At 56.5% G+C, this 12,687-nt stretch overlaps 1 protein-coding gene across 1 annotated transcript in view; it reads right to left on the bottom strand.

The window, feature by feature from the left end:
• CDH5 (cadherin 5) overlaps positions 1-12,278 on the bottom strand; it is a 37,043-nt gene extending 24,765 nt beyond the window's left edge. Inside the window, exons 1-2 of the mRNA XM_059045185.2 lie at positions 12,145-12,278; positions 539-758 (exon numbers count right to left, since the gene is read on the bottom strand). Of these exons, the coding sequence (XP_058901168.1) occupies positions 539-739 (201 nt within the window). The 5' untranslated portion in view covers positions 740-758; positions 12,145-12,278. The remainder of the gene's footprint in view (positions 1-538; positions 759-12,144) is intronic.
• Between the last annotated feature and the right edge of the window lie 409 nt (positions 12,279-12,687).

The following is a 12,687-nucleotide window of genomic DNA, read 5'->3' as shown; positions in this document are numbered from 1 at the left end:
GAGGTGACAAACTGTGGCCTGGACGGTGAGCTTTGTCACCAGCACAGTTCTGTAGAAGTCTGCTCAGGCCTTCCAGACCTCTCAGATGCGCAAAGTTAATGGCGGCCTTGGCTGGTCCTGCCCTGAGCCCTGAGCCCCCACACTAGGCTGCCCTCCTTAGCTCGTGCACAGGGTGGCCCTTCTGCTAGTGACACTCACGCCATAGACCAAAGTCTGGGAGAAAGATGAACCACTGTGCTCACCGTTACTTCCACCACCACCACCACCTCCGTCATCATCATCAGCAGCAGCAGCACCCCACCACCGCCTGCCCCTTCCCCGTCACCACCACCGCCACCGCCGTCAGCACCACCGCCTTCTCCTTGGCTCTCACCAGTCACCACCACCATGACATCTGCCACCTCCACCATCTCTCCCACTATTACCGTCACCCTCGCAACCATCATCCCCATCCATGCAGCCGCCACAGCTCCCGTCACCGTCTTTATCACCACCGCCGCCACGGCGCGCCTCTCCCGCTCTGGGCCCCGGGCCTTACCTTGCCCACATAGTGAGGCAGTGAGCCGTTTTTCTCTTCATCGATGTGCATCTGGTTCCAGATCCAGTCTCTCTTCTGGCGCCGGTGAATGGGCAGCGAGCTGGTAGTGTTGGGTCGGCCAGGATTGACGGCCGCTGCAGCTGCTGCCAGCAGGGCCAGGCAGGTGCCCCCTGCAGCCAGCAGCATCACGAGCACCTGCATCTTCCCGGGAGGGACGGCTCTGAGGGACGAGGAGAGAGACCATCGGGGCACGTGGGGTGCGAGCATCTCCCGGGGAGCACTGCACCGTTGAACCCTTCATCCTCCACTCCCTGCTCAGACCAGCAGAACCACACCCTCTTCCTGCCCCCATGGAGCTCCCCGTCTGGGAGGGGAAGCCAAACACAGGAACAATTCCTGCTTAAGGGTCACGTGTGCTATTGGGCGGCGAGCAAGCATGGGAGACAGGGGAGGCTAGAGGAGAGCCATAGGGAAGGTTGCCTGGAGGAGAGAGCAATGCCGACGGGGGTGGTAGCTCCCAAAGCCTTGTGCGGTGGACACCCAGCTTGGATTTTACAAACGGGGAAACTGAGGCACAGAGAAGCTAAGTTCACAGTGGAGTGAATGGTGGGGCTGAGAATAAAGCCCAGGTGTCTGACCTCAACAGCTGACATGTATCAGTAAGTGTCATCAATAAGTATAAAAAGTACCAGAAAATAAATATCAATAACTATTGAATGCCTGACACTCTTCCAAGCACTTTATATGTGTTATCGCACTTAATCCTCCCAATAAGCCTCAAGGTGGGTATAATTGTAACCCTCACTTTACAGATGAGCAGAGGAAGAGAGGGGTTTAGTAACGTTTCTGAGATCACCCAGACGGGAAGCCTCAGAGTCAAACTGAAACCAAGTCGGCCTGGCCCCAAAGTTCGTGCTCCTTCCAACTGCCCGCTCTTGACCTAGCAGCTGCTGTGTGGTGGGATTTAAAGACTCCTCTGAACAAACATGCCCCCCCTGGCTAGTCCGAGAGCCCCTGTGGCAGTGTTGCTTTGATGTTGTCTTTAGAAGGCTCTTAAGAAACCCAAATGTCGTGACCTAGAGGGCCAGGCCCTCACCAGACGCAGAGCTCACAGTTGGAGATTAGCTTAGTAGCTGTCACGAGAACAGGGGTGGGATGGGGTGGAGGGTAGAGAGGCTGGGCTCGCGGGACCAGCTTTGTAGTTTGTGGGGCGTAGTATAGAATGGAAACATGGGGTCCTTTTCTCAAAAGTTACTAAGAATTTCAGGACAGAGACAGAAGAACATGAAACCCAGCATGGGGTCCTTTAAAGCATAAGACCTCATGTGATTGCCCTCATGAAGGCAGCCCTTGGGACATGGGTTCAACCTGGATGGGGATCTGGGGTCACCCAGAGATCAGGGCCCGGCCTCCTCCTGAATTCCAGAAGGAAGAGGGCTTGTCTCACTGCCCCAGGCTGGGTAGAGGCTGTGACCTCAGCTGTCATATGCCCTCTCAGCCCTTGACCCTATCAGTCTACCCTTGCTGGTCCCTGTGTCACTGACCTGTGGCTCCTGGGATGGCCCAGAGGAAGAAGGCTGGTGGGTGGGAGTGGGACTCAGAATCAGGGCTCCTGCCTGGAGAGAGGCAGGGACCCACTGGGTGCAGGATGGGAGGCCACCTCCCTGGCTGTCCCCCGCCCTGGCCGCAGGGAGAGGCTGGATTCTGCACAGCACAGGAGGTTTCTAAACTCTAGTAACATTTCCTCTGAGACACTGGCGCCAGGCTGTCCTCAGTGAAGGCCGAGGGGGTGTGTGCAGACTGGCCTCTGGGCCTGCTGAGCTTAGCATCCAGCATCCCTGTGGCCCCCTGCCACTGGCCCAGGCAGAAGTGGGCCCGCAGGGTTTGGCCGGGACAGAGCATGCCAGCAGGGCCCGGAACGCAGGTGCCATGTGCCTGGGAAGGCTTCCTGCCCCAGTTCCCTCAGTCCTCAGTGAGGTGGTCAGACTGGAGGAGACCTGGTGCCCTTTGAGGTGGGCTGTGAAAAGGGCAGCTGCTCTGGGCAGGAGGAAGGCAGTGAACAAAGGCTCAGGGAGCTGAGAGTTCTGCCAGGAAGCTGGTCCTGACTCAGGGGAGGCGGCAGCTGTGACCCCCGGCCAGCCTCGCTGGGCTCAGGCCCGGTGGGTCATTTCCTTCTTTGCCTCGAAAGGAACTACATGTCTTGCTCCCTTCTTCCTCCCTCAAGTGAGAAGTGACTCAAAAAATGAAAAAGTAAAACAAATAGAAGTGAAACTGAGAAATGGGGAGAGAGAAGTTCTCAGGCCCCTGGGCAGGGCAAGATATGAGGCCGCGCCCTGAGCGGATGTGTATTGAGCATCTACTGTGTGCTAGGCTTTGGGGTGCAGCAGTGAGCGGGACAGACAGGACCTGTCCTCGGGGAGTGCACGCTGTCGTGGGAACTCCAGGAAAATAAGTACACGAGGAAAAACATCAGCTGCTGATCAGAGGCTCTCAAGGAATTACACTGGGGGACACAGCAGAGGGCGAGGGGGCAGCTGGCTGAGACTTCAAGGCCGGGGGAGGCCTTTCAGAGAGATGATACTCATGCCAACATCAGAGTGTCAGCCCTCAGAATGCCAGGGGAAGGGAGGGAATTCCAGGCAGAAGGATCAGCAAGTGCAAAGTCCCTGAGGTAGAAAAATGGTTCGTTTGTTTGAAGAACCAAAAGAAGGCCCTTGGGTCAGATGAACAATGGGGGCTCCAGAAGAAGTGACCAGGTCGGGGTGGTAGAGGCTGAATGACAGCCCCCCAAAGATGTCCACGTCTTCATCCCAGGAACCTGTGAATATTACCTTCCATGGCAAAGGACTTTTAGCAGATAGGATTAAGTTAAGGATCTTGAAATAGGGAGATTATCCTGGACTATGTGGATAGACCCAGTACAATCACAGGGTCCTTAAAAGATGAAGGCAGGAGGGTCAGAATCAGGAAAAAGGAGATGTGATGATGGAAACAGAGGTTGGAGTGCTGCGGGGCCCCAGGCCAAGGAATGGGGGCGGCCCCTGGAAGTCAAAAAAGGCACGGAAATAGATTCTCCCCTAGAGGCTCCAGAAGGAAACAGTCCTGATTCTCGCCCACCGAAACCCATTTTGGGCTTCAGACTTCCAGAACGATAATAAATAAATAAATTTGTGTTGTTTCAAGTCAGCCACGTTTGGGGTGGTTTGTTAACAGCAGCTGGAGGAAACTAATGCAGTTGGGTTGTACAGGGCAGCCTAGAGAGAGCTTTTTCCTAAGCACGAGGGAAGGTGACGTGATCTGATTGGAAGAGATCCCTGGCTGAGGTGAGGAGATGGGCTGGGAGAGGGGAGACCAGCAGGGGAGGTTACTGTCGGCCAGGCGAGAGTTGATGGTGGCCCAGGCCAGGTGTATAGGTGCGTGGCCATGGGATGTGTTTTTGAGGTGGAGTTAACAGGACTTGCTGTGAATGGAATGTAGTGGGTGAGGGATGGAGAGGAATCTAGGATGGCTCTCCAGTCTTTGGCCTGAGCAGCTGGCGGGGGCAGGGCTTTGCTGAGATTCGGAAGATGGGTAGTAGTACCAAAAGGTCTGTGTGGGCTGTGTCAGGTTGAAATTGCTATGAAACATCCCTGTGGCCATGGCCAGCAGCTGCCGGAGACCTGGCCTGGAGTGCAGGAGAAGGAGGAGCTGGAGCAGCTTACAGGCGGTCCCTTCATGTGGCTGGTCCTCAAACTGTGAGGCTGGAACATGAAGGAGGGCAGGTAGCGAGGGAGGAGAAGTGGCCCAGGGCAGCCCCATAGGTCTTTCGTCTTTCTCTGTCTCGTGAACTTGTCATCCAGGATTGAGCCCAAATGTCCTCCTCTGGAGAGCCGTCCCTGGTCCTCTCCTTGCATCTCATGCATCCCTGGGCATCTTCCACTGCAGCACTGCCTGGGGCTGGTCCCAGGGTTGACACCCAGGTCCCATTGCTGGGCTCAAATCACAACTTCCTTCCCTTCCCGGAGAACGGCTTTCTACCTGCCCTGTCTACATCTTCCCTTTTCCCCAAGGCCCAGCCACGCCTGACACATGGCTCTCTCCTCTTTGGGTTCACACAGAGCAGGGTGACAGTTGTGCAGGCTCTGTGGTTTAGAGAATGTCAGTTGTGCTGCTTTGCGGCTCTGTGGCCGTGCACGCGACTCTTTCCCTCTCTGAGCCTCAGTCTCATCATCTGTACAATGGGAACACTAGTGTCTACCTCTCAGGGTTGTTTTCAGGACTGAATTAAAAAAAAAAAAACATTTGTAACATGGTCCAAAAAGTAGCTAAGAATAAAACCAAGCGTGTATGACTCCTCGCTGACACTCTGTTTTGCTCTACGGGGTAGTTAGCTTACCATTCTCGTTCCTGAACACCCAACCATTTGGTTGGCGGATTTGCAGGTCCCCACCCTGCTGAATCTACTCCCCCACCCCTCCCCTGACCTCTAGTCTGTGTCAAGGGGACTGACCCTTGGCCTACAGGCGCAAGGTTCTGGTGTTTGGCCAGTGGGGGCTCCAGCAGGCGTCTGAGGATGGCAGGAGAAAAGTTGGGGTACTTCTTCCCTGCTGCTGTCTGCTCTGTTTCATTTTTACCGCTGTGGCTGCACCTCTCCATCCCGGTAGCTTCTACAGCTCCCAGCGGTCCCTCACCGGGTTCTGGAAACACCCTTCCCTCCTCTTTGTCCCTTTGGTCCTGCGGTGGTCGGCTGCTGCTCTCTGCAGGACTCAACATCCCGTTTGTTCCCTTGGCTGAGCTCACAGCTCTGCACGTGTTTCCTTCATAAAGTCTCTTCTTTGGAACACCTCCTCAGCGGCACGCTGAGACCCTACCTCACTTAAACCCTGCAAACTGCCAGGTAGTTGCCAGCGATCCCATTTTGCAGGTGACGCTCAGAGAGGTGGAGTGAGCCCTCCTGGGTCACAGGGCGGCAAGTGGTTGAGCCAGGATTTGAACCTAGGCTGCCTTTCACCCAGAATAGTGCCTTTCCATCTTGCCACTCTCTCTCTATTTCTGCGGTGACATTGACAAGTAATAATAATAATACTGGTAGTAATAATAGTAATAATAAGCAGCTGTTGTCCATGTTGGGCTTTCATAGATGAAATCTCATTTAGTTTTCACACTGTCCCCAGGATGTGGGAATTATCATCCCCATTTCACAGAGGAAGAAACTGAGGCTCAGACACAAATACCTCGTAAGGGGTAGATCTGGAACCCTCACCCAGATCTATCTTTTTTCTAAATCCTGGGCTCCTTTTACACCCAATCTCAGAGGGTCCTGAGGGACTTTTCCATCTGAAAAGCCATGTTTCTTTGTGTCTTTTGCCTTTTGTCTTAGAAATTTGTCCACATAAATGAGGGCCGAGAGGAAGGGTTTTGTCGAGAAAAATCGTTCCTCCTTCTCCTGCTGTTGGAGAGGAAGTCAGCCGGCAGGATCTACTGGACCCGCAGCTGGAAAGAGAATTTCCCTTGGCCACACCTCTGGAGGTGTGGTCAGAGCACAGCTGGGGTCAGGTTTATTTTAGCCCTTTACTTTCCTATAAGTAAGAGTCACGCCTCTTGGTTGCTCTCACCAAGTTTTTGGAGAGATCAGGCCACTGCTGGGTGGGGTTGCGGTACCACAGATGTGTAGTGGGCAGCTGAGTAGCCCCGGGGCTTTTCCTGACAACAGACGTGGGGGAGAGGGGATTTGCTCGGCAGCTCAGGTGTGCCTGCTGGGCACCCAGAGGCCAGGTGCTGGCCCGCGTCCCTGTTACCCAGGATCCGGGATGATGCTCGGGCCCTGGAGCTGTGTTAGAGGCTTTTGGGGGCAGCTCCAAATGGACTGATGGATGAGGTGGGCCCTCTGTGCCTTCAGTCAGTCTGGGAAGGTCCAGGGGGCCCCAAATGAGAGGACAGAGTGTGTGGCCCAGGCCCCTGGTGATGGGCATGGAGCCCAGGAGAAGGGGCAGAGGAACCTCGGAGCATCTGGGGGATGGCTGGGCTCAGTCATGCCAGGATCAGAGGGCAAGGCCTTGGAGAACTCCTGGGTTTGGATCTGTGTCCACAGTGGGTGGGACCACTGAGCTCAGAACCTAGATGCCTGGGTTGGGCCTGAGGACTGAGGGGTGGCTCTGAAGGCTGAGCCCAGTTGGCGGGGGCTGGAGAGGTTGTGTGCCTCTGCTCCTCTCCAGTTCCCTGTCTGGGTCTCAAGGGTGCGGTCCGGTGGTTGGGACCCTGTGCTTCCACTGCAGGTGCGCCGGTTCAATCCCTGGTTGGGGGAACTAGGATCCCGCATGCTGTGCAGTACAGCCAAAATAAATAAATAAATTTAAAAATTAAAAACAAAGGTGGGCTGTTGCTTGGTGAGCCTCGAAGAGGAGCCCCAGCCTGTGGGATGGTAACACGCACCAGGCCTGGTCACAGCTTCTGGCCTTTGCACTTGCCGTTCTCTCACCTCTGCCTGGACTTAGGTCACATGTCACCACTTCTCTGCAGCCCTCTCTAGAGCCTGGAGGTTATACAGTCATTCAACAAACATTTATTGAACACCTACTATGTGCCAGGTACTGAACTACAAGTGGGGAGCCTACATAGGCTGCACCCTTGTGTAGAGACATTAACCACTTGATAAAAAACACAGTGTCAAATTGTGGTGCTTTGATGGAGGCGTAGAGGAAGATGTGAGAGCGCAGAGAGGGGAGGGCCCTGATTTCTCGGAGGGTCTCAGCCCAGCAGTGAATCCTGCCTTTCTCTGATCTGCTGTGAGACAGTAGGTAAAACTCCCTTTGGTCTGTTTCTCTTTGTGGCCCCCCTCTGTCACTGGCGTTTGGCCTCAAAGGGGCTGTGAGGTCCGCTCGGCTCTGTGTTCTTTAAAAGAAGGAGCCAGGGGGACCCAGAGGGAGATGGAAGGGGGGCGGGTTAGGGCTCCTCCTTTTGTAGTTAAATGGACCCTCGGAAGCCTGGACCAGCTGGGAGCTGCTCAGCGGGCAGCCTGGCAAATGCCCCTGGCCAGGTTGGTTCTGCCCCGACCCTGTTCAAGCCTTAGGTTCCAGGGGCTAAGTCTGGGCGTTTATTGAGCAGACTGGAGGGCCCTTGGGGATGAGGTAGAGGAAGACTCCAGGTCAGGGATACACACATGACATCCTCAGGCCACATGGACACACAAATGTGCTGCCTACACAAGCACACACCCCTGTCCCCCGAAGAGTCTCCTTTCTGCGGGGCTGGCCCCTCTCCCGCCCAGCACGCCCGCCAGCAGCTAGGACAAGACCTGGCAGCAGAGCCCAGCCCCAGGCAAAGCCGCGGAGGGTGGACTGGACGCTCAGTCCCAGCCCAGCCTCCTGCAGGCTCTGGGCTGCAGCCCAGAGTCCCTGGGTCGGGGATGAGGGGCCAGGAGGTGGGAGGAGAGGCCCAGAACCTGCGGGGGTGGGGGTGAGGGCGCTAGAGCCCCTGCCCCCTGTGTGGCCCTGGGTGGCTCTCCCACCACCCTCCCACTCCACACCTCGAGCCTCAGTCAGTCTAGGGTCGAGGTGGGAGCCAGTGACCCCCAAACTCGTTCAGGGATCACCAGCACTGGGAGGATGAAGGGTGAGTCCCCGGGAGTCTTGGGGCTGGGCAGCTATGAGCTGGCCCCTTGGGGCTTTATCCTGGTTTGGGGCTCAGTTCAGCCCTGTGACCTGCTCTTGCGGGTCCCAGACCCGATCCTCTCCCCTCGGGTTCTGCCAACAGCCTCCCTCCCTCGGCTCCTCTTAGAGCTGCCCACGCTGCTCCCCTGCTGACCGCTTCTCCCTGGCTCCCCACACCGTGCAGGATGAAGCCTAGCTCCTGAGCCAGCATTCAAGACCCAGCCCGGAGTGTCCCTGCCCACCCCTCTGGCTCTGCTCTCTCTCACCTCCCTGCCCCACCCAGCCTCGAGGAGACCTGGGCGTTTATGGAATACACAGGCTGTTCCCTCTGTCCGAATGCCCTTCCTTGCTGTGGCCCCTGGGTGAATGCTCTGCTTCTTTTCAAGCCCCAGTCCGTACCCCCCACAAGGTCTTCTGATTGGCTCCTGCTCCAGCGCAGCCTCGGCCTGCTGGCGCAAGTGTCTCTGACCAGGCATCCACTTCATCCCGGCATCCAGCCGTGTGAAGTCAAGGCACAGAGGACCTTGAGGTGTCGGTGTCCCTACTGCTGTCTGTCAGCCTGCCTCGGTCTCCAGCTCTGATCTTGCACTCCTTCCCTCCTTCCTCACAGGATTTGAAACAAATCTGCACAAATCTGCCTACAACACCTTGGGTGGTCAGAGCACATACAGTGGTTGATATAACTCAGAGAAGCTCCTTCTGTCACCAAACAGCATCTCTAATGGCCCATCACTTTGTCAGACGCACCACCATTAGGATTTTGATCCTTTGAGGACAGTCAGATTATCCTTCTTATGGGTCCCTGATGAACATACACCCGTGTGCAGGGGGCTTCCGAAGGTAGGGCTGGCAAAACAGAGATCATGGGTTGCCGTTCACATACTCATGGCAGACATCACTAATCACTTACAGTGTTCGTTCCCACCGAACTTGAACTCAGCCCCTGAATCCTCAATACAGTCTTCGAGCTAGATACAACCAATTCACCAGACCTAGTGTGATTCGAAACAAATTTGTCCTGGGGTCTCTGGGTCATTCCCTTATCCCCTAATGGGGCAGCTCAAAGCTTGAAGGAGAGAAAACCCACCCTTGGGAGAGCCTTTTCCAGCCTTCTCTGGGCTTTCTGACTTTGCTTGGGTCTCTGAGGCAGTCATTGGCGGCAACAAGTCTCACACACTTGCGTGTTTGCTCACGAGCTGTGTGGCCTTAGGCCCATTCCCTGCCCTCTCTGAGCTCTAGCTTCCTCATCTCTAATGAAGGATTGAATGAGATCATGGGTACAAAGCCCAGCACACAGTAGGTGCTTAGTAAATGTGTGGGTGTCTCAACCCTCACCTACCCACTCAGCCTGGCCTGGCAGCTGTGGGCTTGACTGGCCGACTCACACCTGACCTCATTTCCTGGTTCTGCCCTGGGCCTACCTCCTGCTCCTGTCTGTTCTCCTCTAGAAGGAAATCTCATTCACTGCCTTCCTGGCCCAGCCCCATGGCCCTACTTCCCCCTCCTCCCAGTGTCTGCACCTGCCAGAAGCTGATCGTTAAGCTGTGGCGGACAATCTGGAGGTCCCTGAATGAGTTTAGAGACCATGTGGTCCATCCCTTGCCCTAGAGAAATTAGAAGACTGAAGCTCAGAGAGCAGACCCAAGACCTCCCAGCATTCTCTGGGGCTCCTGCTCTTCCTCTAGGGAGTCTTCCGTGATTTCTCCACCCAACATCAGCTTGGATCTGGGTTACGATGGGCTTGTCAGTATCTCTCCAGCCAGAAGCCAAGCTACTGAGGGCAGCAGTTGTCTCCTAGAACATTCCTCCCCCAGGATCATCGGGCTCCTGGCTCATCCTGGTGCCTGCTTCTATGGCTTGAACTGTCAGGTTCAGTCCTCCCCGGCTTCTCCCCTCTCCAGGCTTCCCTATGGAGTGTGACAGGGCAGTGGGGTCAGAAGGGGCTGGCCTCCTTCATCTCCTGCTTTTACCTCATACTAACTGTGTGACCTTGGACTGGCTGCTCAGCTTCTCTCAGACTCTGTGGTCCTGTCTGTCAAATGGGAATTCTTTTAGTAGCTTCAAGGATGCCAAGGGGGTGCAGAGAGGTGATGGAAGTAGTAAGGGATGGATCCCATGGGCAAGGGGCTCAAGGTTTTTTTTTTTCCCTGAGCTAGTGGCCAGTGTGTCCACTGTGTATCCCCGAGGCAGCAGCAGAGCCGTGAGTCATCCAGCTATGGGAGAAAATAAGCATGGCCCCTCCGGCTTCCTGCTCCCATGTCCGGCCCTTGTTCGGCAGCACAATCGCTCGGGTCTAGACTGCAGGGTGGGCAGCTTAACCCCTGCAAGGCCAGTGGGCCCCTCGCCTACCCCCTCACCACTGGAAGCCAGAATTAGCAGGGCTGCCTGGGGGCGCAGAGGCTCCTGGGCCCCTTGATTGCCTGCTGCCCTCCAGGCTGGCACCCACACATGGCTGGACTCAGGCCAGATGGGAGGGTCCTGCTGTTCCCCATCACCTGAAGATGCCCCAGAATTCTCGGTCCTGGTACTTACTCACGGCCTTCAGCATCGCTGGTCCTCCTGCCACTCCCTGCTCTGAAAACCTTCTGGCTGCACTGGCCTCTCCAGGTCCAATGAGCTGCCCAGGCTCCCTGCCTCCCCTGGAATGCCCTTCGTCTCCTGTCAGGATCCTGCCTGCCCACCACCCACGGCAGAAATGTCCATGGGGTGGGGGTGAGGAACGAGCATAGTGCTTGGCGCGGAGTAGCTGCCCAGAGCGCTCGCTGGAGGGTGAGCTGACGCATCTCTCACCTGCTGGGGACTGACCGACCTCAGGGGTCAAAACCTTTGTGACACTCAAGCCGTGGTCAGCTCTGGGTGGCAGGTAAATTCAGTTGTGATTTCTTAAAGCTCCCCTCCTACGATCCGTTCCCGGTACCAAGTGTGTATATCGCTTCCTTTAATTGACTCATGAAAAGACCCTTTCTTCCAGTTTACAGATGAGGAGGCTGGCACATGAGAAACTTCATGGTTCTGGAAAGAGCCTGGGCTTTGGGGTATGAGTTCTTGCTCCAAATCTCAGTTGCCTCAACTGAGAAATGGAGAAAGGCTGTATCTAGTTCATCGGCTTGCTGGTAATATAAAGTAATGAGCTCCAGTGCCTCAGAGCCTTCTGTAGACGTCATTTCCAGCTCTCACGATGAGCTGCAAAAGGATTCGCCATCTCCATTGTTCAGACAAGCAAACTGAGTTTTGGAGACACTGAGGAATTTTGCCAAAGTCATGCGGGAAGTGCGTGGTAGAGCTGGGATTTTTATCCAGAACGGCTCTCGCCCTAGACCGCCTGCCTTCAAGTCTTTGGGGGGAACTTCTCTAAAATATGAGGGCTGCTGGGTCCCTTGGCCCCCAGTCTATGGGTACCTCGGTTTTGGGGGAGAGAAACTACAGCTTCTGCAGCTCGTAACCGGCCCCTACGGTGTCTGGGGAAGGAGGGAAGGGGATTCCGCAGGTAGGGCCTCAGGTGCCCAGTGTCGAGCCTCAGCTTGCCTGTACTGAAAATGGGGGCAGTGGCTGACAGGGAGGGGCGAGGCTCCAAGCTCCCCTTCCAGGGCTCCTCTCCCAATCCCAGCACAGAGCCTTCGGGGGGAGGGGATGATGTCATCCGTGGTAAATCCTCTCTCGTGGGGGAACGGGCACCACTTGGGTGCCAGTCCTCTGCCCCTGGCATGCTGGGCGACTCAGGTGGAACCCTGCCCTCGGAGCATCTGAGCCCAGCACCCACGGAAGCCAGTGGGCCCTTGAGTCTGGGAGTCTACCTGTGAGAGAGCCGAGCTTACCCCTTCCCCGAGAACATCCCTCCGTGTCCACGGCACCACCCCTGGGCGCACCTTCCCAGCTCTGTTGTGAGCCAGGAGACCGAGTCTACCCCAAGGAGCGGCGCTTCCCTGGGAGCCGATGATGGCCATTCTACACGTGGGGAAGTCAGGGACCCTCACTCACCTTGGCTGTGGGCTGAGAGGTGTGTCCGTTCCGTCTGGCTGTCCGGCCGGGGGCTGAGCGTGCCGTGGAACTGTGCAGAGCTCGGCCAACAGCCTCTGGAGGGGAGCCCCACCCGGCGGTGAGGGAGGCCTGGCCGCCGCCCCTTCAGGTTTTCCAGCTGGCCCTGGCCCATGTGCCCCCCCGCCCCCCGCCTCCCCAAGGATGGTTTCCTGTTATTGTTCGTTTGTGAGGGCCGGGCTGGCTGCAGAGAGGCAGGCCCCGTGGTGGGCGGCCTCCTCGGCCCGGCTGGGCTGTCCCCATGGAGGCCTAGCCCCGGACTTGGCCGGGACGCTTAACTCGGGCCCCAGCCCCAGGCCTCAGCTCTGGGGCTTTGAGCCCAACACCTGCCAAGGGGCTTCGTTCACCTTCCTTGTAAACCCAAGGGCAGGTGCCGTCACCCCCACTTTATAGCTCAGGACACTGAAACTCAGCAAGTTTAAGGTGCTTGTCTACTCAGCTGGGGCCTAGCACAGCCAGAAATCCAGCCTGGGTCACCTTGGACCC

The sequence above is a fragment of the Kogia breviceps genome, chromosome 18 (assembly GCF_026419965.1).
Source record: "Kogia breviceps isolate mKogBre1 chromosome 18, mKogBre1 haplotype 1, whole genome shotgun sequence".
NCBI lineage: Eukaryota > Metazoa > Chordata > Mammalia > Artiodactyla > Physeteridae > Kogia > Kogia breviceps.
This window is presented reverse-complemented; position numbering and strand designations above follow the sequence as displayed.